Raw genomic sequence first — 22,822 nt, forward strand, 5'->3', positions numbered from 1 at the left:
GGGAAGACGGGTGACACCTGGAGGGGGGTGGAGACAATCACAAAGACAGGTGAAACAGATCAGGGTCCGGTGACACCACAATTGAGCATTTGATTTGCGAATTCATCACATGATCAGTGAAAAGTACTTCCGGGTCACAGAATTTTAGTACATGAAAAGTAGTTCAGGGTCACGGAATATCGGAAATGTTCATAATAAAAGTCCCCCACGTAATAGTATAAAAGTGTCAACAACCTGTATTTTATAATTGTCTAAACATTATCAATGATTCATATTTGTTCGTAAGTGACATTGCATTAAATGTAGGTTTTAAAACTTGTTCCAAGGTCATATAAATGCCCCCAATGCGAATCACTGTATATGGAATCCATTTTGGTTTATAGAGCAAAAACTATTCTGGGTTCTGCAGTAAAAGTATTGTAGGGAATACTCAGTAGGGTCTGTAGAATGTATACAGTGCATTCGGAAAGTATTCAGACCCCTTGACTTTTTTGACATTTTGTTACGTTACAGCCTTATTCTAAAATTGATTGAATCGGTTTTTCCCCTCATCAATCTATGCACAATACACCATAATGACAAAGCGAAAACAGGTTAATAGACATTTTTGTAAATGTATAAAAAAAGCTGTAAAATCACATTTACATAAGTATTCAGAGCCTTTGCTAAGAAACTCAAAATTGAGCTCAGGTGCATTCTGTTTCCAATGATCATCCTTGAGATGTTTCTTCAACTTGATTGGTCCACCTGTGGTCAATTCAATTGATTGGACATGATTTGGAAAGGCACACACCTGTCTATGTAAGGTCCCACAGTTGACAGCGCATGTCAGAGCAAAAACTAAGCCATGAGATTGAAGGAATTGTCCGTACAGCTCCGAGACAGGATTCTGTCGAGGCAACGATCTGGGGAAGGGTACCAAAAATGTCCCCAAGAACACAGTAGCCTCCATCATTCTTAAATGGAAGACGTTTGGAACCACCAAGTCTCTTTCTAGAGCTGGCCGCCAGGCCAAACTGAGCAATCAGGGGAGAAGGGCCTTGGTCAGGGAGGTGACCAAGAACCCAATGGTCACTCTGACAGAACTCTAGAGTTCCTCTGTGGAGATGGGAGAAACTTCCAGAAAGACAACCATCTCTGCAGCACTCCACCAATCAGGCCTTTATGGTAGTGGCCAGACAGAAGCCACTTTTGAGAAAAAGGCACATGACAGCACGCTTGGAGTTTGCCAAAAGACACCTAAAGACTCTTAGACCATGAGAAACAAGATTCTCTGGTCTGATGAAACCAAGATTAAACGCTTTGGCCTGAATACCACATCTGGAGGAAACCTGGTACCATCTCTACGGTGAAGCACGGTGGTGGCAGCATCATGCTGTGTTTTTTTTTCAGTGGCAGGGACTGAGATTTATTTTTTATTTAACCAGGAAAGTCAGTTAAGAACAAATTCTTGTTAACAATGACGGTCAAGGAACAGTGGGTTAACTGCCTTGTTCAGGGCCAGAACGACAGATTTTTACCTTGTCAGCTCGGGGATTCAATCTAGCAGCCTTTCGGTTACAGGCCCAATGCTCTAACCACTAGGCTACCTGCCTCTAACCACTAGGCTACCTGCCTCTAACCACTAGGCTACCTGCCTCTAACCACTAGGCTACCTGCCTCTAACCACTAGGCTACCTGCCTCTAACCACTAGGCTACCTCCCTCTAACCACTAGGCTACCTGCCTCTAACCACTAGGCTAACTGCCTCTAACCACTAGGCTACCTGCCTCTAACCACTAGGCTACCTGCCTCTAACCACTAGGCTACCTGCCTCTAACCACTAGGCTCCCTGCAGAGATACTAGTCAGGCTTGAGGGAAAGATGAACATAGTAAGAGATCCTTGATGAAAACCTGCTCCAGAGCGCTCAGGACCACAGACTGGGGCGAAGGTTCACCTTCCAACAGCACAACGACCCTAAGCACATAGCCAAGACAATGCAAGATTGGCTTCGGGACAAGTCTCTGAATGTCCTTCAGTGGTCCAGCCAGAGCCCGGACTTGAACCCGTTTGAACATCTCTGGAAGGACCTGAAAATAGCTCTGCAGCAACGCTCCCCATCCAACCTGACAGCGCATGAGAGGATCTGCAGAGAAGACTAGCGGAAACTCCCCAAATACAGGTGTGCGCTAAAGGATTGTAGCGTCCTACCCAAGAATACTTGAGGCTGTAATCGCTGCCAAAGGTGCTTCAACAAAGTACTGAGTAAAGGGTCTGAGTACTTACGTAAATGTTATATTTCAATAACAATAAAAAAGGATATGTTTGTAAACATTTAAAAAAAAACTGGTTTTGCTTTGTCATTATAGGTTATTGTGTGTAGATTGATGAGGGAAAAAAACAATGTAATCAATTTTAGAATAAGGTTGTAACATAACAAAATGTGGAAAAAGTCAAGGGGTCTGAATACTTTCCCGAATATACTGTATATGGTGTCATTTCATGGGGCTCTGAATAATACTCAGTGTCGCTGGCCTTTTACTCCACACATTCCATTGGAGGCTACAATGCGAATCACTGTATATGGAATACATAATCATCACGTGCTATTACTACAGAACATCCAGTAACCAGTGCAGGGCATCCACACTGAATTAAATGGCAACTACACTCAAAAATCTACCTTTTTTTGTTTTTATAGACCTCAAATGTCATCCCCTGATGTGGTTTAAGCATTGCAGTGAACACAGAAAATCTAAATGGTGTTGTTTTTCTATTAAAAAAGTGTGGCGAAAAATGGGGGATATCCGAAACCAGGAAAAACAAAACCGAGAAAATGGAAAGTGGGAAAAAAACGCAGGCAAAAAATATAAACACATTTTAAAAGGCCTAACCAACGTCTTCTGCTGTGCATGACTGCACTTTAGAGTGTGCATCATCCTGCAGCACAGCATTTTGGGGGAAGTTGAGGTCAGGTCCAATATTGACTATGCACCCAAGAGGGAAAGAGGGTGGGCCATCCTAGAAATGTAATATAATATATGACATTTTGCAGACGTTTTTATCCAAAGCGACTTACAGTCATGCGTGAATACATTTTTATGTATTGGTGGTCCCGAGAATCTAACTATCCTGGCGTTGCAGTGCTCTACCAAGATGCATAACAGGGTTAGAAATGCTTTGTGAAAACCTCAATTCAATATGATTTATCTGGCCTTTATTAAACGGGGCTTATGCCACCCTTTATATTTGACATAGTGTGTTACATTTGACATTGGAGTTTATGTCACACAGTTATGTCACATTTATGAACCCTTTATAAAGCATGACATACAGTTCTAGATCATTTGAAACTCATTTATGTAGTGTGTATGAAGACTTTATGAAGTCTTTATAAACTGCATGTAATTTAAACCGGGACCCAAAATCTATGGCAAGACTTAAAAATGGCTGTCTAGCAATGATCAACAACCAAAGGTGATTATAACATGTATTGACTCAGGAGTGTGAATACTTATGTAAATCAGATATTTCTGTATTTCATTTTCAATAAAAACATATTTTCACCTTGTCATTATGGGTTATTGTGTGTAGATGGGTGAGATATTTTTAAATATTTATTCCGTTTTAAATTCAGGCTGTAAGTCAAGGGGTTTGACTACTTTCTGAAGGCACTGTATGTGTTGCTTAATTAGCCATATATACTGTAAGCCAAACATCTGTACAGATTTCCTATCTTTTCATTCAAAATCTTTCTCTCGAGCCGCCAGTTCTGGTATAGACCACACGTACACTGACCCATAGAGATGTATAGCGGGCACACTTGCCACTAGACGGGAAAGCCCTCTATGGGCGTTGCAATCACAGAAGCACTCAATGGCAAAGATTGCACCCTCTATACATTTCTATGTACAGCAGCTGTTATGACATTTCATGACAAGTTGAAATTGGATCATGGAAACACACGCCCAATAAAGATATGATTCTGTTAGTAATGCACGCGTTGTTTGACAAAGTAATAATACAAATATGACCCAATTTGAAAAAGTCATGTGTTGCTTTACTCCGTTACTGATAAAAGTAATCTGATTACTTTTGTAACGCGTTACCCCCAGCACTGCTGGCATCTGGCTACTGCTATTCACTTACCACAGTGAAAGACAATCTCAGGGCTTCAAATAACCGCCTCCCAGTCTAAAAACCTATAAAAGTCAACCACAATCAATGGAGGATTCTTCAGAGAGCTGATATAACTTCGTTTTTTTTTAAACTATGAAATAGAAGCTATAAAAGAACAACGGATTTATATAGAGAATTTTATATGGAATTCATAACTTGGCTCATATATAGTATGCGTCGCCACTACCTGTATTCTTCATAGTTTTACATATCGACGATTTTTATTGTATTTTTTACAGGACCTGGACCAGGGAACCTCCTCCTAACACATTAAAGCACATAGTCATATAGCTTGTTTTATCCTTGGCTTCTCTAAGGGTAATGAAATAAAGTGGACTAAGAGCGGATATCTATCAGGGATGAGGGCTATAGTGACTTTATAAGACACTGTGGGATCATTAGACCCTTTAAGGCTGATGGGATATAGTGTTTTTATGAGGTCTCTACCGTAATGCATTAATAGGTCTGACAGACCATTAGAGTTTATTGATGTCCAATGCGTGGGCTCACATGAAAACACCATTATTTGTCATGATCAAAGTTTAACATGGACAGAGAATGATTTAACATCAGCACGAAGCTGCTCTTAACCTTCAAAGACAGTGTGATAAAATACAGGGAGATCTACAATGCTCATGTTCAGTTTGGGGCCCAAAATCTAGTTTAGACATTAAATGAACATGGTTTAGTAAAAGTGTATTATTCCGCAGCAGATGTCAGTGAATGTAGCTAGATAAATAAATGACGGCGCTTGCTTCCAACACACAGAAACAGCACATTTGACAGAGTTCTTCTTTAAGCCCTGAGAAAGTTATTCAATTTCTTGAAGAACTTCAATTTCTTCATTGCTATAATCTCAGATATTAATAAAGAGGGTATCATTCATATTTGTTTAGCTTTTTAATGTGGTTGCTGAGGCAGTACATTTTCACAGCCATGCAGGACTGGAGAAGAATGACTGCATGTGCAAAAATTATGCTGCCCTCTAGGGAAATCAATATGTATTTGCTATTCTCTAAGGACTTTAGAAGGGTTTAGCAACATTAATAATTTCAAAAGAAAATACAAGTGGTAATGTGGCCTTTGATGTGCCTTAACAAATTATTCTGCCAGATAAGCATTTGGAGTTCTGAGGTGTCCATCACAAAATTATAAACAGTCCAGTAAGGACAACATCCATAACATTGTTGAACTTTTTGAGATGATTGTAATAGGTTGGTTCCTACAGGGGATTGCCCCCTTTGGAGGGACAGAAGTTCCAGGTCATCAAGTCAAGGTGAAAACAAACCAACAACATGTCCCCACTTCTCTTCCTCCTCTCCTCCTTTCTTCCTCATCATCTCCTCCTCTCTTCCTCCGCCTCTCTTCCTCCTCTCTTCCTCTCTTCCTCTCTTCCTCCTCTCTTCCTCCTCTCCTCCTCTCATCCTCTCTTCCTCTCTTTCTCCTCTGTTCCTCCTCCTCTCTTCCTCTCTTCCTCCTCTCTTCCTCCTCTGTTCCTCTTCCTCTCCCCCTCTCCTCCTCTCTTCCTCTATTCCTCCTCTGTTCCTCCTCCTCTCTACCTCTCTTCCTCCTATGTTCCTCCTCCTCTCCTCCTCTCTTCCTCTCTTCCTCCTCTGTTCCTCCTCCTCTCCTCCTCTCTTCCTCTCTTCCTCTGTTCCTCCTCCTCTCCTCCTCTCTTCCTCCTCCTCTCGTCCTCTGTTCCTCCTCCTCTCCTCCTCTCTTCCTCCTCTCTTCCTCTCTTCCTCCTCTGTTCCTCCTCCTCTCTGCCTCTCTTCCTCCTCTGTTCCTCCTCCTCTCTTCCTCTCTTCCTCCTCTGTTCCTCCTCCTCTCCTCCTCTCTTCCTCTCTTCCTCTGTTCCTCCTCCTCTCCTCCTCTCTTCCTCCTCCTCTATTCTCTTCTCTTCCTCTTCCTCTCCTTCTCTCTTCCTCTCCTCTCTTCCTCATCCTCTCCTCCTCTCTTCCTCCGCCTCTCTTCCTCCTCCTCTCCTCCTCTCTTCCTCTTCCTCCTCCTCTCTTCCTCCTCTCCTCCTCTCTTCCTCCTCCTCCTCCTCCTCCTCCTCTCTTCCTCCTCCTCTCCTCCTCTCTTCCTCTCCCTCTCTTCCTCCTCCTCTCCCTCTCTTCCTCCTCCTCTCCTCCTCTCTTCCTCCTCCTCTCCTCTTCTCTTCCTCCTCCTCTCCTCCTCTCCTGTCCTCTGCTGGCAGGGCCTATGGTAGTGTCAGTGTGTCCCAGGAGGAGGTGACTAACGTCAGGACATGTGGTTGGCAAGATGCAGGGGCACATTGTGCTCCACGGTGCTCCACGCTGCTCCTGTCCAGCTGTGCCGGGGACCACATCCCCCCCTGAAGAGGAACTAATTGTGAGGGTTATCGATTGCCGCCACATATCTCGGCCTGTCCCTGGGTAAATAAGATTGATGGACTTGTCACATTGTCATCAGGCCACATTTTTTGACAATGTGTCTCAAGGAGTGTTAACATGGTCCAGGTTCACAGTGGGACATCGCAGAGAATGGTGGCTGTAACTTTATAGCACAGCAAAGAAATACCTATTAATAAGAGTAGAACTACAGAATCTGTAGTTGTGTTTCCTGTGTCACACCCTGATCTGTTTTACCTGTCTTTATGATTGACTCCATCCCCCTCCAGGTGTTGCCCATCTTCCCCATTATCCCTTGTGTATTTATATCTGTGTTCTCTGTTTGTCTGTTGACAGTTCATTTTGTTTCGTCAAGCCTACCAGCGTTTTTCCCTCTGTTCCTGTCTCTTGATTGTTCCTGTTTTCTAGTTTTCCCGGTTTTGACCTTTTCTGCCTACCCTGACCGTGACCCTGAGCCTGCCTGCCATCCTATACTTTTGCCCCACCTATCTGGATTACTGACCTCTGCCTACCCTGACCCTGAGCCTGCCTACCATCCTGTACCTTGCCCCACCTATCTGGATTACTGACCTCTGCCTACCCTGACCCTGAGCCTGCCTGCTGTCCTGTACCTTGCCCCACCTATCTGGATTACTGACCTCTGCCTACCCTGACCCTGAGCCTGCCTACCATCCTGTACCTTGCCCCACCTATCTGGATTACTGACCTCTGCCTACCCTGACCCTGAGCCTGCCTACCATCCTGTACCTTGCCCCACCTATCTGGATTACTGACCTCTGCCTACCCTGACCCTGACCCTGCCTACCATCCTGTACCTTGCCCCACCTATCTGGATTACTGACCTCTGCCTACCCTGACCCTGAGCCTGCCTACCATCCTGTACCTTGCCCCACCTATCTGGATTACTGACCTCTGCCTACCCTGACCCTGAGCCTGCCTGCTGTCCTGTACCTTGCCCCACCTATCTGGATTACTGACCTCTGCCTACCCTGACCCTGAGCCTGCCTACCATCCTGTACCTTGCCCCACCTATCTGGATTACTGACCTCTGCCTACCCTGACCCTGAGCCTGCCTACCATCCTGTACCTTGCCCCACCTATCTGGATTACTGACCTCTGCCTACCCTGACCCTGAGCCTGCCTACCATCCTGTACCTTGCCCCACCTATCTGGATTACTGACCTCTGCCTACCCTGACCCTGAGCCTGCCTACCATCCTGTACCTTGCCCCACCTATCTGGATTACTGACCTCTGCCTACCCTGACCCTGAGCCTGCCTACCATCCTGTACCTTGCCCCACCTATCTGGATTACTGACCTCTGCCTACCCTAACCCTGAGCCTGCCTACCATCCTGTACCTTGCCCCACCTATCTGGATTACTGACCTCTGCCTACCCTGACCCTGAGCCTGCCTGCTGTCCTGTACCTTGCCCCACCTATCTGGATTACTGACCTCTGCCTGCCCTTGACCTGTCTTTTGCCTGCCCCTGATGGATTAATAAACTGTTGTTAATTTGACGTCTGCATCTGGGTCTTACCTGAAACGTGATATCCTGTCTACCAAGCTCTCCGGTTTGGTGAAAAGTAAACACTGCTCTGGGTTTGGGGCGTTTTTAAATGCTGTGGAGGATTTGGTCAATTAAAAAAGCAAAACAAGTGGAAAGAGAAGGAGTCTTACTTGACTCTCGAGGAAAACAAACATCCTCTTTGCCGCAAGGAGGTTTCAGATGCACTCAAATTATTCTCAATATGATTAGCATTTTGAATAACTGGCAGTAAGTGATAAGGTAACATATGCTACCACGAGGATGCGTAAAAACAAAAATTATAATGAAACATAAAGATGAGGGCCTCTCTAAAGGCCCATTGAATCTTCAATTCTACCATTCCTATACACCATTGCAAGAAAATACAAGATGTCTCAGCTACAGGCGAGGATGCAACATTGTACAATACAGTATGTACATGGATAAACAACAGGATGTTCTGTCAGAAGTGAGGAGATGCAGGTCTTGTGACCTAGACATGGTTTCCAGGTGTTTGATGCCATTCCATTTGATCCGTTCCAGTCATTATTATGAGCCGTCCTCCCTTCAGTAGCCTCCACTAACTGACAATGCGGACACTGGAAGGCAGCAGAAATGATTTGAAGACAAGTGAGCGAGAGAGAGAGAGAGAGAGAGAGAGAGAGAGAGAGAGAGAGAGAGAGAGAGAGAGAGAGAGAGAGAGAGAGAGAGAGAGAGAGAGAGAGAGAGAGAGAGAGAGAGAGAGAGAGAGAGAGAGAGAGAGAGAGAGAGAGAGAGAGAGAGAGAGAGAGAGAGAGAGAAAAAAGATAGAAAAATCCTCAGCCCCTGGTGTTAGTCTCCATAATTCAGAGGTTAAATGCCTACTCTTCGCCGATGACCTATGCCTGCTGTCACCCACAGCACATGGCCTACAGCAGAGCCTGGACCTGCTAGAGCAGTACTGCCAGACCTGGGCCCTGGCAGTAAACCCCAAAAAGACTAAAATAATGATTTTCCAGAGAAGATCCAGATCTCAGGGAATTAGACCAAAGTTCTCAATTGGTACAAAATATATAGAGCACTGCACACACTACAATTACTTAGGTTTAAAAATAAGCTCAACTGGACACCTTAATGAAGCAGTGAATGAACTGAGAGAGAAAGCACGCAGGGCATTCTACGCAATTAAAAAGCAAATTCAAATTGAAATACCTATTAAAATTTGGCTAAAACTAATTGAATATGTCATTGAACCAATTGCACTTTATGGCAGCGAGGTGTGGGGTCCACTTGCAAAACAAGATTTCATCAAATGGGACAAACATCCCATTGAAACCCTGCATGCAGAGTTCTGTAAGATTCTCCTACATGTCCAGAGGAAAACTACAAACAATGCATGCAGGGCAGAATTAGGCAAATATCCACTAATAATAAAAACTCAAAAAAGAGCAATTAAGTTTTGGAAACATCTAAAATACTCTCATATCATTACCAAGCCCTGCAATACCAAGAGCTGAGCAAAGAAAAGAGTCCCCTCATCCAGCTGGTCCTGGGGCTGAGTTCACAAACCTGTTCTACTAACACACTGAAGCCTCAGGACCAGAACATCCAATCAATCAGGATAAACCAAATTACAACACAGTCAAAACAAAACTATATTGCTTATTGGGAAACACAAGCACAAGCACAGAGCAAAATGCAGTGCTATCTGGCCCTAAATCGACAGTACACCGTGGCTAAATATTTGACCATGGTTACTGATCAAAACTTTAGAAAAACCTTGACAAAGTACAGGCTCAGTGAGCACAGCCTTGCCATTGAGAAGGGTAGACACAGGAAAACCTGGCTCCCTGTAGAGGAAAGGCTGTGCAACCACTGCACAACAGCAGAACCCGAGACGGAGCTGCATTTCCTGACAAAATGTCAAAAATATAAAACAATTAGAGAGTGTCATTTCCCCAAATTTGAAACTCTTATTCAAGGTTTCAAAGACCTCTCTGATGAGGATAGGCTACCCGTCCTGTTGGGGGAGGACGCAGAGAGCTGTGGGTTGGCAGCGCACTACATTGCTGCCTGCCATAAGTTGAGGGACAGTGTCTGACAGACCAATCAACCTGCACATGTCCTTTACTGTATGTTTATTGTTATTGTTGAATGTATGGTTATTTTGACCCTTGGTTATTGTTGTTACTGTTGTCCCGTTGACAATTTGGATTCTCTTTTTTTATATTGTAAATAAGCTTTGGCAATATGTACACTGTTACGTCATGCCAATAAAGCAAATTGAATTGAATTGAAATTGAGAGAGAGAGAGAGAGAGAGAGAGAGAGAGAGAGAGAGAGAGAGAGAGAGAGAGAGAGAGAGAGAGAGAGAGAGAGAGAGAGAGAGAGAGAGAGAGAGAGAGAGAGAGAGAGAGAGAGAGAGAGAGAGAGAGAGAGAGAGAGAGAGAGAGAGAGATAGAAAAAAGCCAAAGGAACTGAGTAACATTAAGAAATGCTATAGATGGAAGGAATGCAGTTTGGAAACCTACCAAAAAACAATTAGGCAACAGCAAATTCAATCCCTTTTAGACAACTTCCTGGGTAAAATGTTCCACTGCAATAGTGAAGGTGTAAACTTGGCAGTAGAAAATCTTAACAGTATATTTGACCTCTCAGCTTCCCTATCAAATCTAAAAATCTCAAATAGAAAACCGAAGAAAATTAACAACAATGACAAATGGTTTGATAAAGAATGCAAAAATCTAAGAAATAAATTGAGAAACCTGTCCAACCAAAAACATAGAGACCCGGAAAACCTGAGTCTACGCCTTCACTATGGTGAATCACTAAAACAATACAGAAATACACTACGGAAAAAGAAGGAACAGCACGTCAGAAATCAGCTCAATGTAATTGAAGACTCCATAGACTCTAACCAATTCTGGGAAAATTGGAAAACACTAAACAAACAACAACACGAAGAATTATCTATCCAAAATGGAGATGTATGGGTAAACCACTTCTCCAATCTTTTTGGCTCTATAACAAAGAATAAAGAGCAAAAACATATACATGATCAAATACAAATCCTAGAATCAACTATTAAAGACTACCAGAACCCACTGGATTCTCCAATTACCTTGAATGAGTTATAGGACAAAATAAAAACCCTCCAACCCAAAAAGGCCTGTGGTGTTGATGGTATCCTTAATGAAATGATCAAATATACAGACAACAAATTCCAATTGGCTATACTAAAACTCTTTAACATCGTCCTTAGCTCTGGCATCTTCCCCAATATTTGGAACCAAGGACTGATCACCCCAATCCACAAAAGTGGAGAGAAATTTGACCCCAATAACTACCGTGGAATATGCGTCAACAGTAACCTTGGGAAAATCCTCTGCATTATCATTAACAGCAGACTCGTACATTTCCTCAATGAAAACAATGTACTGAGCAAATGTCAAATTGGCTTTTTACCAAATTACCGTACAACAGACCATGTATTCACCCTACACACCCTAATTGACAACCAAACAAACCAAAACAAAGGCAAAGTCTTCTCATGCTTTGTTGATTTCAAAAAAGCCTTCGACTCAATTTGGCATGAGGGTCTGCTATACAAATTGATGGAAAGTGGTGTTGGGGGTAAAACATACGACATTATAAAATCCATGTACACAAACAACAAGTGTGCGGTTAAAATTGGCAAAAAACACACACATTTCTTCACACAGGTTCGTGGGGTGAGACAGGGATGCAGCTTAAGCCCCACCCTCTTCAACATATATATCAACGAATTGGCGCGGGCACTAGAACAGTCTGCAGCACCCGGTCTCACCCTACTAGAATCCGAAGTCAAATGTCTACTGTTTGCTGATGATCTGGTGCTTCTGTCACCAACCAAGGAGGGCCTACAGCAGCACCTAGATCTTCTGCACAGATTCTGTCAGACCTGGGCCCTGACAGTAAATCTCAGTAAGACCAAAATAATGGTGTTCCAAAAAAGGTCCAGTCACCAGGACCACAAATTCCATCTAGACACCGTTGCCCTAGAGCACACAAAAAACTATGCATACCTCGGCCTAAACATCAGCACCACAGGTAACTTCCACAAAGCTGTGAACGATCTGAGAGACAAGGCAAGAAGGGCCTTCTATGCCATCAAAAGGAACATAAATTTCAACATACCAATTAGGATCTGGCTAAAAATACTTGAATCAGTCATAGAGCCCATTGCCCTTTATGGTTGTGAGGTCTGGGGTCCGCTCACCAACCAAGATTTCACAAAATGGGACAAACACCAAATTGAGACTCTGCATGCAGAATTCTGCAAAAATATCCTCTGTGTACAACGTAGAACACCAAATAATGCATGCAGAGCAGAATTAGGCCGATACCCACTAATTATCAAAATCCAGAAAAGAGCCGTTAAATTCTACAACCACCTAAAAGGAAGCGATTCCCAAACCTTCCATAACAAAGCCATCCCCTACAGAGAGATGAACCTGGAGAAGAGTCCCCTAAGCAAGCTGGTCCTAGGGCTCTGTTCACAAACACAAACACACCCCACAGAGCCCCAGGACAACAGCACAATTAGACCCAACCAAATCATGAGAAAACAAAAAGATAATTACTTGACACATTGGAAAGAATTAACAAAAAAACAGAGCAAACTAGAATGCTATTCGGCCCTAAACAGAGAGTACACAGTGGCAGAATACCTGACCACTGTGACTGACCCAAAGTTAAGGAAAGCTTTGACTATGTACAGACTCAGTGAGCATAGCCTTGCTATTGAGAAAGGCCGCCGTAGGCAGACATGGCTCTCAAGAGAAGACAGGCTATGTGCACACTGCCCACAAAATTAGGTGGAAACTGAGCTGCACTTCCTAACCTCCTGCCCAATGTATGACCATATTAGAGAGACATATTTCCCTCAGATTACACAGATCCACAAAGAATTTGAAAACAAATCCAATTTTGATAAACTCCCATATCTACTGGGAGAAATTCCACAGTGTGCCATCACAGCAGCAAGATTTGTGACCTGTTGCCACCAGAAAAGGGCAACCAGTGAAGAACAAACACCATTGTAAATACAACCCATATTTATGCTTATTTATTTTAACTTGTGTGCTTTAACCATTTGTACATTGTTACAACACTGTGTATATATAATATAACATTTGTAATGTCTTTATTGTTTTGAAACTTCTGTATGTGTAATGTTTACTGTTAATTTGTATTGTTTATTTCACTTTTGTATAATATCTACCTCACTTGCTTTGGCAATGTTAACACATGTTTCCCATGCCAATAAAGCCCCTTGAATTGAATTGAATTGAGAGAGAGAGAGAGAGAGAGAGAGAGAGAGAGAGAGAGAGAGAGAGAGAGAGAGAGAGAGAGATCTCCATTTAGAGAGTGCATATTTACATGAATATATTTAGCTGAATTTCACTCACAGTTTCCAGTCAAGAACTCCCCATTACTGTCCTGGGAACACCAACTCGCTTATAGCAGAATGCTTCATTCTGCCTCAAATATCATCGTGCATGTGACAAAAGATTTTAAAGTCAACAGATTATGTTACTTCCAGAAAAGAGCATATCAAAGCTTCATTAGGCCAGACGATGCTCTTTCTTATATTTGGGTTCTAATGATCCGTGTAATGTCTGTCCTCTCCCCCTGGACGTGTTGTTTTCCATCAAACCACAAGCTATTTGGTACTGTGTATATGTGTGTCTGTGTTTGTGTGTGTGTGTGTGTGTGTGTGTGTGTGTGTGTGTGTGTGTGTGTGTGTGTGTGTGTGTGTGCGCATAGGCGTGCGCTAAATTACCTAAACTGATATGAATGACCCTGTACAAGGCTTCACAATCTCTCTAAAAAATAATAGAATCAGGCATACTGAATGGAACAATACATTTCTAAGCCTATATGACTTCCTATAGAAAGACTGTAGCATTTCTTATAGCTTGTTGAACACAAGCATGTGGGCTGTGTTGGATACCAGATTGTACGGTCTGGTATATACAGTATGGGAAAACTTGGGACCATGTTGGATTATGATGCCAGATACATATGGCTGAGATCAAGTAATTAACCTTGTGTTGTGATTGTCCTTCCATTGGGATGCAGCAACTAACCGTACGGGTTCAGAGACACTAGTGAGCTACTCAGAAAACTCCCTGCAGGTTTAACAGGTGAGTTCTCACCTGCAATATATAATTTTTTAAACCTCTCACTTTGGGCTGGATGTGTCAATGTGTAGTTCATACATTCATAATCTATAAGCATAATTGTCTTACCTCAATTAGCCACAAAATCCCTAGTTTGAAAGCGTCTGTTTTCTTGAAGCTGTCCCGCGCCATTTTCCCTACATTTCGCCCCACGTGGGCCAGCCCCGTAGCAGTTATAGTCAATGAGCTTCAGACTCTCGCATTTCAGTGACAGCTAGCAAGAGGTTTGCCCAGGGTTATCCAATGAGGTTGCAGGGCGGACTCAATGGCTCAGTGGACACAGCAGAGAAAGAGAGACAGAAAGAGCAATGATAATGATGAAGTGTGTATATCTGCATTTATGTGACGTAGTACGCACTTTTCGGGAACACTTTTTTTGGGTGTTACTTTCAGAACTACTAGCTAAAAAGTATAGAAAAGTACCGGAGAATCTCTTTTACTTAGACAGGAAGGGTTATTTTGATAAAGCTTTTATCGTGTGGGGGTTGTAGATATTCGTTAAGGCCAGGCTGTAAGGGACAGTGGTTGTGGAAGACACCTCATCTCACCGCTAGAGGAAATGTTGTGATGCCTTCCATTCCAAGGTCATCCCACGCTACAGTGGCTCCTACAAACACATCCCTACCTTGCATGAGAAATGCTCTATTACATGGGAAGCCACCCTGCTGTGTGATTTCAAACTCCATGCGAAGAGAACATTTCCGGACATAATTCCATCAGGGACATTGAGAAAGCCATCTGCAGTAATGTGTTTGTGTTGTATGGGAAATCACTAAGCACAAAGTGTATGCTGAAACTATGTATGATGGTGTAGTGATTTCACAATGGTTTGCTGCTGTCCTGGAGTTCGGACACACCTCTTCATTGTTTAATATTGTCAAAATATGTTTGTCTTAGTAAAGGGAACACAAGCTGAACCGATACACTGTCCCAATTCATACCATACTTCATTACTCGAGGGGCATGATCCCAACTTTGACACATCCCCAATCAGCTCTGATGAAGTGTTGTCTCAGATTTACCGTCCTCGTACCAATGTTCTATTTACCAGCTTCTCATCAGGTCACATCTTCTGCAGAGAAGCGATAAAAGTCACCGTTTTTTGTCGCAGAGGGAAAAAATGGTGTTGTTCCTATCTTTTCCCATCGCTGGCTTCCTCCCAGTGAGTATCCCAAATGGCACCCTATTCCCCATATAGTGCACTACTTTTGACCAAAGCCCTATGGGCCCTGGTTAATAGTAGTGCACTGTAAAGGGAATAGGCTGTCATTTGGGACAGAGTCACGGTTTACTGCCAGTTGGAAAAAAAGTATCCGCAGAAGGAACTCCTGTCTCCAGTAATGCCTCACCTGTTGGTTTGTCTTCTTATTACCTAAAAGAATGGGCCAGGAGATTTCTGTCAACTCTGCAATTGACACAGGTTTAGAGGTGTATCTAGAGAGCAGTGGTGGTCAGTGCTGTTTATGTTGAGGGAGGACGATTTTCTTTTCTCATGAGCATGACCTTATTTCTATTACAGCATGTTGGATGACTGTCATTCATATTCCATTCACCCAGTTCAATGTAACATCGATAGGTTTAGGCTACTACATGATACTCAAATTTTCCCTATACCCATCATGAGGTTGCTTCAACCTAGCCTTTGAAGTTTACAACGTAGGTGCACACAGGTAGAGAGAAAAATGTGAGATGACAGACAGTGACACATGGACAGATAGTGACACACTCAATACCGCCTTGCACACTCTTGCCTGCATCTAGCTGATCTAGGGTGTAATCATTAGCCCAACAGTTGCAAACTAGAGTTTCTATGGGACAAATTCTGGTATTTTTTATCTCTGTTTTGTTTGCTTCCGTTTAAGAAACGTTTTTCAACAGAATCGGCGGAATGAATACACCCCTGATCACGCATAAACAGAGTTCATTCATAGCAGCCACGTTGTATTCATTCTAGCCTCTATGCACTCTCCTCCTCTTACCTTTTCCCTTCATTTGTGGACTTCAATGAACAACACATCAGCTGTATGTGACCAGGTGAAAAAACCTTTCCAAGCCAAACCATGTAATAACCGCTACACACCGCCTACATCGTTGTCCCCGTATTAGCTAAAGTAACGTTCTAGTCAACATACCTAATGTAACAAATGCGTTAGTAAACCCGCTACAATCATACAGTAACATTACAGTGTATAATCAGTAAGCAGTTAGACCGGTGGCCCCGGTGGAAATACATTTATTAAACTTACCTTGACTTGGAAGAGTTTCAGTGTTGTGTTGGATAGTCAAAGACAGCTAGCTAACATAGCATCCCTCTGTTTGAGTAACTAAACTAGCCAGCTGCATTTGCTAGAAAAGTAAGTAAAACTGAAAGTTAAAAAAATTACCAAATCGCTCTCTCTCTCTCTCCCTCTCTCTCTCTCTCTCTCTCTCTCTCTATTGTTTCTTCATTTTTTAAGAAATTAATTTGTTGAAAACTGTTCAACTATTTTCTTTCTGTCTCTTTGAGTCAACTACTCATCACATTTTATGCACTGCAGTGTTAGCTAACTGTAGCTTATGATTTTAGTACTAGATTAATTTTCTGATCCTTTGATTTGGTCGACAACATGTCAGTTCATGCTGCAAGAGCTCTGATAGGTTGGAGGATGTCCTCCGGAAGTTGTCATAATTACCGTGTCTAAGTCTATGGAAGGGGGTGAGAACCAAGAGCTTCCTAGGTTTTGTATTGAAGTCAATGTACCAAGAGGAGGACGGAAGCTAGCTGTCCTCCTGCTACACCATGGTGCTACCCTACAGAGTGCTGTTGAGGCTACTGTAGACCTTCATTGCAAAACAGTGTGTTTTAATCAATTATTTGCTGACTTGTGAATATATTTAGTGTAGTTTATCTAAAAAGGATAGCTTTTTCAATGTTTTACCATTTTTATTTTTATGAAACTCACTGAGGATGATGGTCGTCACATTCCTCCTCTGAGGATCGTCCACTGCTAGATAATCAGCTGCCTGCCTATTGGGCATTTAAAAGCAACACAGACGGTTTCTGGGGAAAGGCTTCCTACTCACACCATTCATCAAAACTTAAGTGTTTGTTTACAATAACTGTAATGTTATCACTCTGGGCAGACGAGTTCCTCTTTCAATTAAGTTACCCATCTGGGAGAGTGTATTGATCATCGCCTTATTTCTGTATGGAGTAATCACGTTTCATTACTGCTCCCAAAGAAAGTGTCATAGCCGTTAAAAGAAGAGGACCAAGGTGTCGCGTGGTGAGCGTACATTTTCCTTTTTATTAATAAAAATGATGCCGAACAAAACAATAAACTCTACAAAAACAAACCGTGAAGCTAAAGGCTATGTGCCCTAAACAAAGTCAACTTCCCACCAAGACAGGTGGGAAAAAGGGCTACCTAGGTATGGTTCTCAATCAGAGACAACGATAGACAGCTGTCCCTGATTGAGAACCCTACCCGGCCAAAACATAGAACTAAAAAACATAGAACATAGAATACCCACCCCAACTCACGCCCTGACCAAACCAAAATAGAGACATAAAAAGGATCTCTAAGGTCAGGGTGTGACAGAAAGAGTAGGATTTTAAGGATGTTTTAAGGATGTTAATTATATGATTCATATGTACTTAACTTACAGTATGTGTCTGCTACAGAGTATTGCTTTGCTTTCAGTAGGCCTGAGATCACTCTGACTGAGACAGTAGCACTCTACAGAGAAACAGGCAGGTCAAACAGCTCTCTCTCTGTCTCTCTCTCTCACCCTTACAGAAAATCACATGATTTCACATGACATTTCCACATGTTTTTCACATATAAAATACTTCACATGAAATATCACATGACCTTTAGCATGTGAAATCATGTGAAACCATGTGGTTTTGGAACACTTTACATGTGATGATATTTCACATGAAGTTTCTGTAACGGGCTTCCTCCTTCTCCTCATCCGAAGAGGAGTAGCAGGGATTTGACCAAAATGCAGCGGGTTGTGAATACATATTGATTTAATAGACAAAACGGAAAAACACGACAAACACTTGAATAATTACAAAACAAATAAACGAATGTAGACAGACCTGGGGCCTGTTGCACAAAAGTAGAATTAAGACATCCGGGATAAATGACTCAGCTGAGCTCAATGAAGCCAAAACATGTGCGTCCAGGCTTAATTGGTTGCACAAAGACCAAGCCAGGATGAGCAGACACGGATTCATTAAGCCAGGTGAAACCAATCCTGGATAGGTGCGCGCTCACGGCTCACTCAAATAGACCCCGCCACAGATCACAGATTAACTGATTTACCATGGCAACTAGAGCCGCGTACTTTTCCCCGTCGGAAGCACAAATCCTCATGGAGGCATACGAGGAGGTAAAAGATATAATTAAGAAGAAAGGCAACACCGCCACAGTGATAAAGCAAAGAGAAAAAGCGTGGCAAAGTATTGCAGACCGCCTGAATGCGTAAGTAGTGCACAATTACACACTCACCGCTCCGCTGAAACATCACAATTACAATTCAAATATTTAATTCACATCTCCAAAAATGCAGTTGTACTGTAATTATGAAACGGTTAAATTTTTAATTGAAATGCACTGCAGATATGAGTGAAATTGTGTAAAGTAACTCCATCACACTGTATAAAGCTATGATAAATTTTTTGATATTTTTACTGAAAACAAGACAAAAATACCAAGTAATTTTTTGCAGTGTGACTCCATTAAATGTGTGTGTGTGTGTGTGTGTGTGTGTGTGTGTGTGTGTGTGTGTGTAGATTAAACATGAACGGGCCAAAACGGACATGGCAGCAGGTCAAAATCAAATACAAGAACATTCTGCAGAATGGTATGGTCCCTGACTAATATTTAACAAAGCACAAGCATATATTGTACCCAGAAGGTGCCTGCTCACACATTGTCTGTACTGTTTTAGCAGTGAAAAAGAATACCCACAGACAAGGCACGGGTGGTGGGTCACCAAAGGCTGACCTTACCCCAGCAGAGGACATGGCCTTGGAGCTAAATAAAGGCAGGCCCGTCTTAGAGGGGATCCCTGGGGGGAAAGAGACGAGCATAGGTTCCTCCCAAGATGCCACCCGCTTCATTCAAGGTATGTCCTTCCATCTCTACATGGGATACAACCACATTCATATTGAATCAATTTGGACTGTCTGACTTTGGTTTACCTATTGCCTTGCAGTGTCTGGCAGCACTGTGTTCCTGTTAGAGCCACCAGCACAAGCACCAGACGATGCTGATCCAGTGAGTACTCCATCAAAGGCATACTGTAGGCCTGGCATGTCTTGTCTACTAGCTTCAATATGAATCCGATTAAATGTGATAGGGTGAAGGCCCCAGTGCAGCAGCAACAGCACATGATGGAGACGATGATGAGGAGGAGACCATCTCTCTGGATTCCAGAAGGCATGAGGTATCATGTTAAGACTGTGAAAGTACTATTTACTCTACAATGGTGAGGAGTCCTCATCAAAATCAAAAAATCTAATTTCTTTTACAGGACCCAGATGCTATACAGTGGGAAAACCAGCCTGGCAACATAGTGCGTATTAATAAAAGGACACCACATCCTGCCAAATTCCAGCTGCGCTAATTGTATTGTGTTCACAGAGCTCACAAGCTATCAGAAAGTTGTATGGCAACCACCTCCGGCGCCAAATAGAACTGGCAGACATAGACATTCAGTACAAGAAGAAAAAGATGGAAAATCTTGCACTGGAGTCCGAAATAAAAAAGAGGACAATTAGGAAACTGGACCTTGAAATAAAAAAACTTGAGAGGGAGGTGAGATATGCCTTCAATGTACACTGTATGCTAACTGTAACACAAATGTATTATTCATTATTTTTCTTTCCTCCCCCAGCTCCAAGAAGATGACACAGCTCAAAATAAAAATTAGGTATATTCTCGTAAAGTCAAGTGAGCCATGACATATGAGCTCTTATTGTGAGCACACAGGACGGTGGCATCTTTCTAAGGTTTTTTTTATTTTCCCAGCAATCAGTACAACCAAGTCATCGTTATAAGGCATCGCCCTCTTTTGCCCACCCCCCCAGCACCAGGTGTGGCCACTAGCCTATATGAAGGCCCAAAATTGTGTGTTCCTTTCTGCTCTGACAATGGCATGCCCATTCGTGCGAGATGTGGTGGATGAAGAAGCACTTGTGCTGAGGAGAGCCTTCAGGCGAGAAAGGGTCTTCAGGGACCGGTTGGACCCACTGGCCTTCCCTGATGACCATCTATATGAAAGATACAGGTTTTCTGCAGATGGCATCAGGTATCTATGCAGACTACTGGGTCCCAGGATTAAGCACCGCACTGCACGGAGCCATGCACTGAGTGTGGAGCAAATGGTTTGTGTGGCCTTGCGCTTTTTTGCTAGTGGAGCCTTCCTGTACTCAGTGGGGGATGCAGAACAGCTGAACAAGGCCACAATTTGCCGCACAATAAGGAGTGTGTGTCTGGCTATCAAAGCATTAGCAGATGTCTTCATCTCCTTCCCTGGCCACAGAAGACTCTGTGACATCAAAGAGGAGTTCTATAGGATTGCAGGTAAGAGGATCTACAAATTACAGGACAACTGTTAACACATAGTAGGATACTCATTACTTTGTGTGACAGGTTTCCCCAATGTCATTGGTGCAGTGGACTGCACACACATAAGGATAAAAGCCCCCTCAGGTGCCCATGAGGCCGATTTTGTGAATAGGAAATCCTTTCACAGCATTAATGTTCAGGTGAACATAACTTTTTGATATTGTCCATTGACGAACACTCTGCATTGCCAGTGATGTGCATTGATTGGTGTAATATTCCTCATCTTATGATTTCAGATGGTCTGCAATGCTGACTGTGTGATCAGCAATGTTGTGGCAAAATGGCCTGGCTCAGTCCATGACTCCAGAATCTTTCGGGCCTCTGAAATCTATCAGTGCCTATCACAAGGTAAGCCACACAACCCCTATTTATAACCATCATGGCTGTGTCAAGAATATCACTGTGTTTATGAGGTAGTAATGATGAGATTTTGTGTTGACAGGTGAATTCTCTGGTGTGTTGCTGGGAGACAGGGGGTATGGCTGCCAGCCTTTTCTCCTGACACCTTTCACAGACCCCCAGGAAGCACAGCAGGCCTACAACCATGCCCATGCCAGGACCAGGGCCAGAGTTGAAATGACCTTTGGCCTCCTGAAGGCACGCTTTCACTGCCTTCACAAATTAAGGGTCAGCCCTGTTAGGGCATGTGATATTACTGTGGCTTGTGCTGTCCTCCACAATGTGGCCTGCCTGAGGAAGGAGAGGGCCCCCAGAGTGCCACCAGCCATGGACTGGGACAATCCGGCAATCTTCCCTGATGACGACAGTGGTCGGCTGCTGAGGGACCAATATGTGTTGAATTATTTTAGTTAGTATGTGTGCTTTCAATTTTGGTTAAATATGTCCTGCGGTGGCAGAGGAATTTGGTTTTTTTTGGGTTCGTTTTATGACGAATTTGGCCTCTTATGATGTTTGTGCGGTATACTGTGTGTAATACAAGGCTGCAGGGAGGCTACTGCATCCATTCATTTGTCTGTTCAGTTGATGTGTATGGATTTGTCCTGCATTTATTTTAGTGTGCAGACATGCAGGGTGTGTTATATACAGACCTTTGAATGTGTATGTATCATTTTGTATAATATGCTTGGATTCTGTGCTTTCCATCTTGTAGAGTCACTGTGACTTCAGTTTCGAAAGGAGCTGATGGTTTACCTGCTTTGTTTTGTCCTTATTCAATAAAGGAACATAATGTTACACATTGTGTTTTTATATTCATATGGAATGTGTATTTGTTTATATGACAGAGTACTAGGGCCACACTGAAGAAAAAGGATAAAGTCATAAATTTATGAGGCTGGTTCTTTCTGCAGAAAAGCTACATATTGTTTTTACAGTTTTGATACTTATGACAATGTGATACTTAATATTCTGGCACATCAGCATGTCTTTGTTTATGAAACCATACTGAAGTACAATTTCACGAAATGCCCCACATCTGTCATTTTAACAACTGTCCTCCTTTAAAACAACTGGTTACAATATTATGACTTGTGTTTTTTCCCCCTCTGTGGCCCTAATATTCTATCATTTTATATATAGCCTTATAGTCTATGGGAAACTGTAAATTATCTAATGATAGCAACATCATCTAAAAATCATTTTTTATACAAAATCATTGAAATTAATGATCACAAACGTTTAAATAATAACAGTGGGTCTAGTTATATGTGATAACAATGTATAGTGAGCAGTGAAATAACTATTGGTTTCCATTTGTGGTGACTGCTGACTGACATTAGGGATGAGATTAAATAGAACCCTGAATTTAGCCTGGTCTGGAGCAGGCTAGCTCCACAGAATAAATCTCCATGGTAATTTATACCATAACATATCCTCCTGCCCCCTATCCATCTTTAGTGCAACCGGATTACGGATCAATTGAGCCAGGATCACCAAGATATCCTGGCTTAATCCCTTATCCTAGTTTTGTGCAAC

General features: G+C 42.7%; 1 protein-coding gene across 3 annotated transcripts; it reads left to right on the forward strand.

Moving 5' to 3' along the window:
- Positions 1 to 18,889: 18,889 nt before the first annotated feature.
- Positions 18,890 to 22,645, forward strand: LOC139537743 (putative nuclease HARBI1). 3 transcript variants are annotated; one of them, XM_071339453.1, is made up of 10 exons: positions 18,890 to 19,382; positions 19,473 to 19,534; positions 19,617 to 19,703; positions 19,791 to 19,832; positions 19,901 to 20,074; positions 20,154 to 20,189; positions 20,288 to 20,842; positions 20,912 to 21,027; positions 21,124 to 21,235; positions 21,330 to 22,645. In XM_071339453.1, exons 7-10 carry the CDS (start codon positions 20,371 to 20,373, stop codon positions 21,698 to 21,700), a joined length of 1,071 nt encoding a protein of 356 aa, XP_071195554.1. In that variant the 5' UTR covers positions 18,890 to 19,382; positions 19,473 to 19,534; positions 19,617 to 19,703; positions 19,791 to 19,832; positions 19,901 to 20,074; positions 20,154 to 20,189; positions 20,288 to 20,370; the 3' UTR covers positions 21,701 to 22,645. The 3 variants fall into 3 exon arrangements, 2 of the variants coding, with proteins under 2 accessions (XP_071195554.1, XP_071195553.1); XM_071339452.1 differs by having other exon boundaries at positions 18,890 to 19,118; positions 19,206 to 19,382; positions 19,791 to 20,074; XR_011667594.1 differs by lacking the exon at positions 20,912 to 21,027 and having other exon boundaries at positions 21,330 to 22,643.
- The last annotated feature ends 177 nt before the right edge of the window (positions 22,646 to 22,822 follow it).

The sequence above is a fragment of the Salvelinus alpinus genome, chromosome 13, assembly GCF_045679555.1.
Source record: "Salvelinus alpinus chromosome 13, SLU_Salpinus.1, whole genome shotgun sequence".
Taxonomy (NCBI): domain Eukaryota; kingdom Metazoa; phylum Chordata; class Actinopteri; order Salmoniformes; family Salmonidae; genus Salvelinus; species Salvelinus alpinus.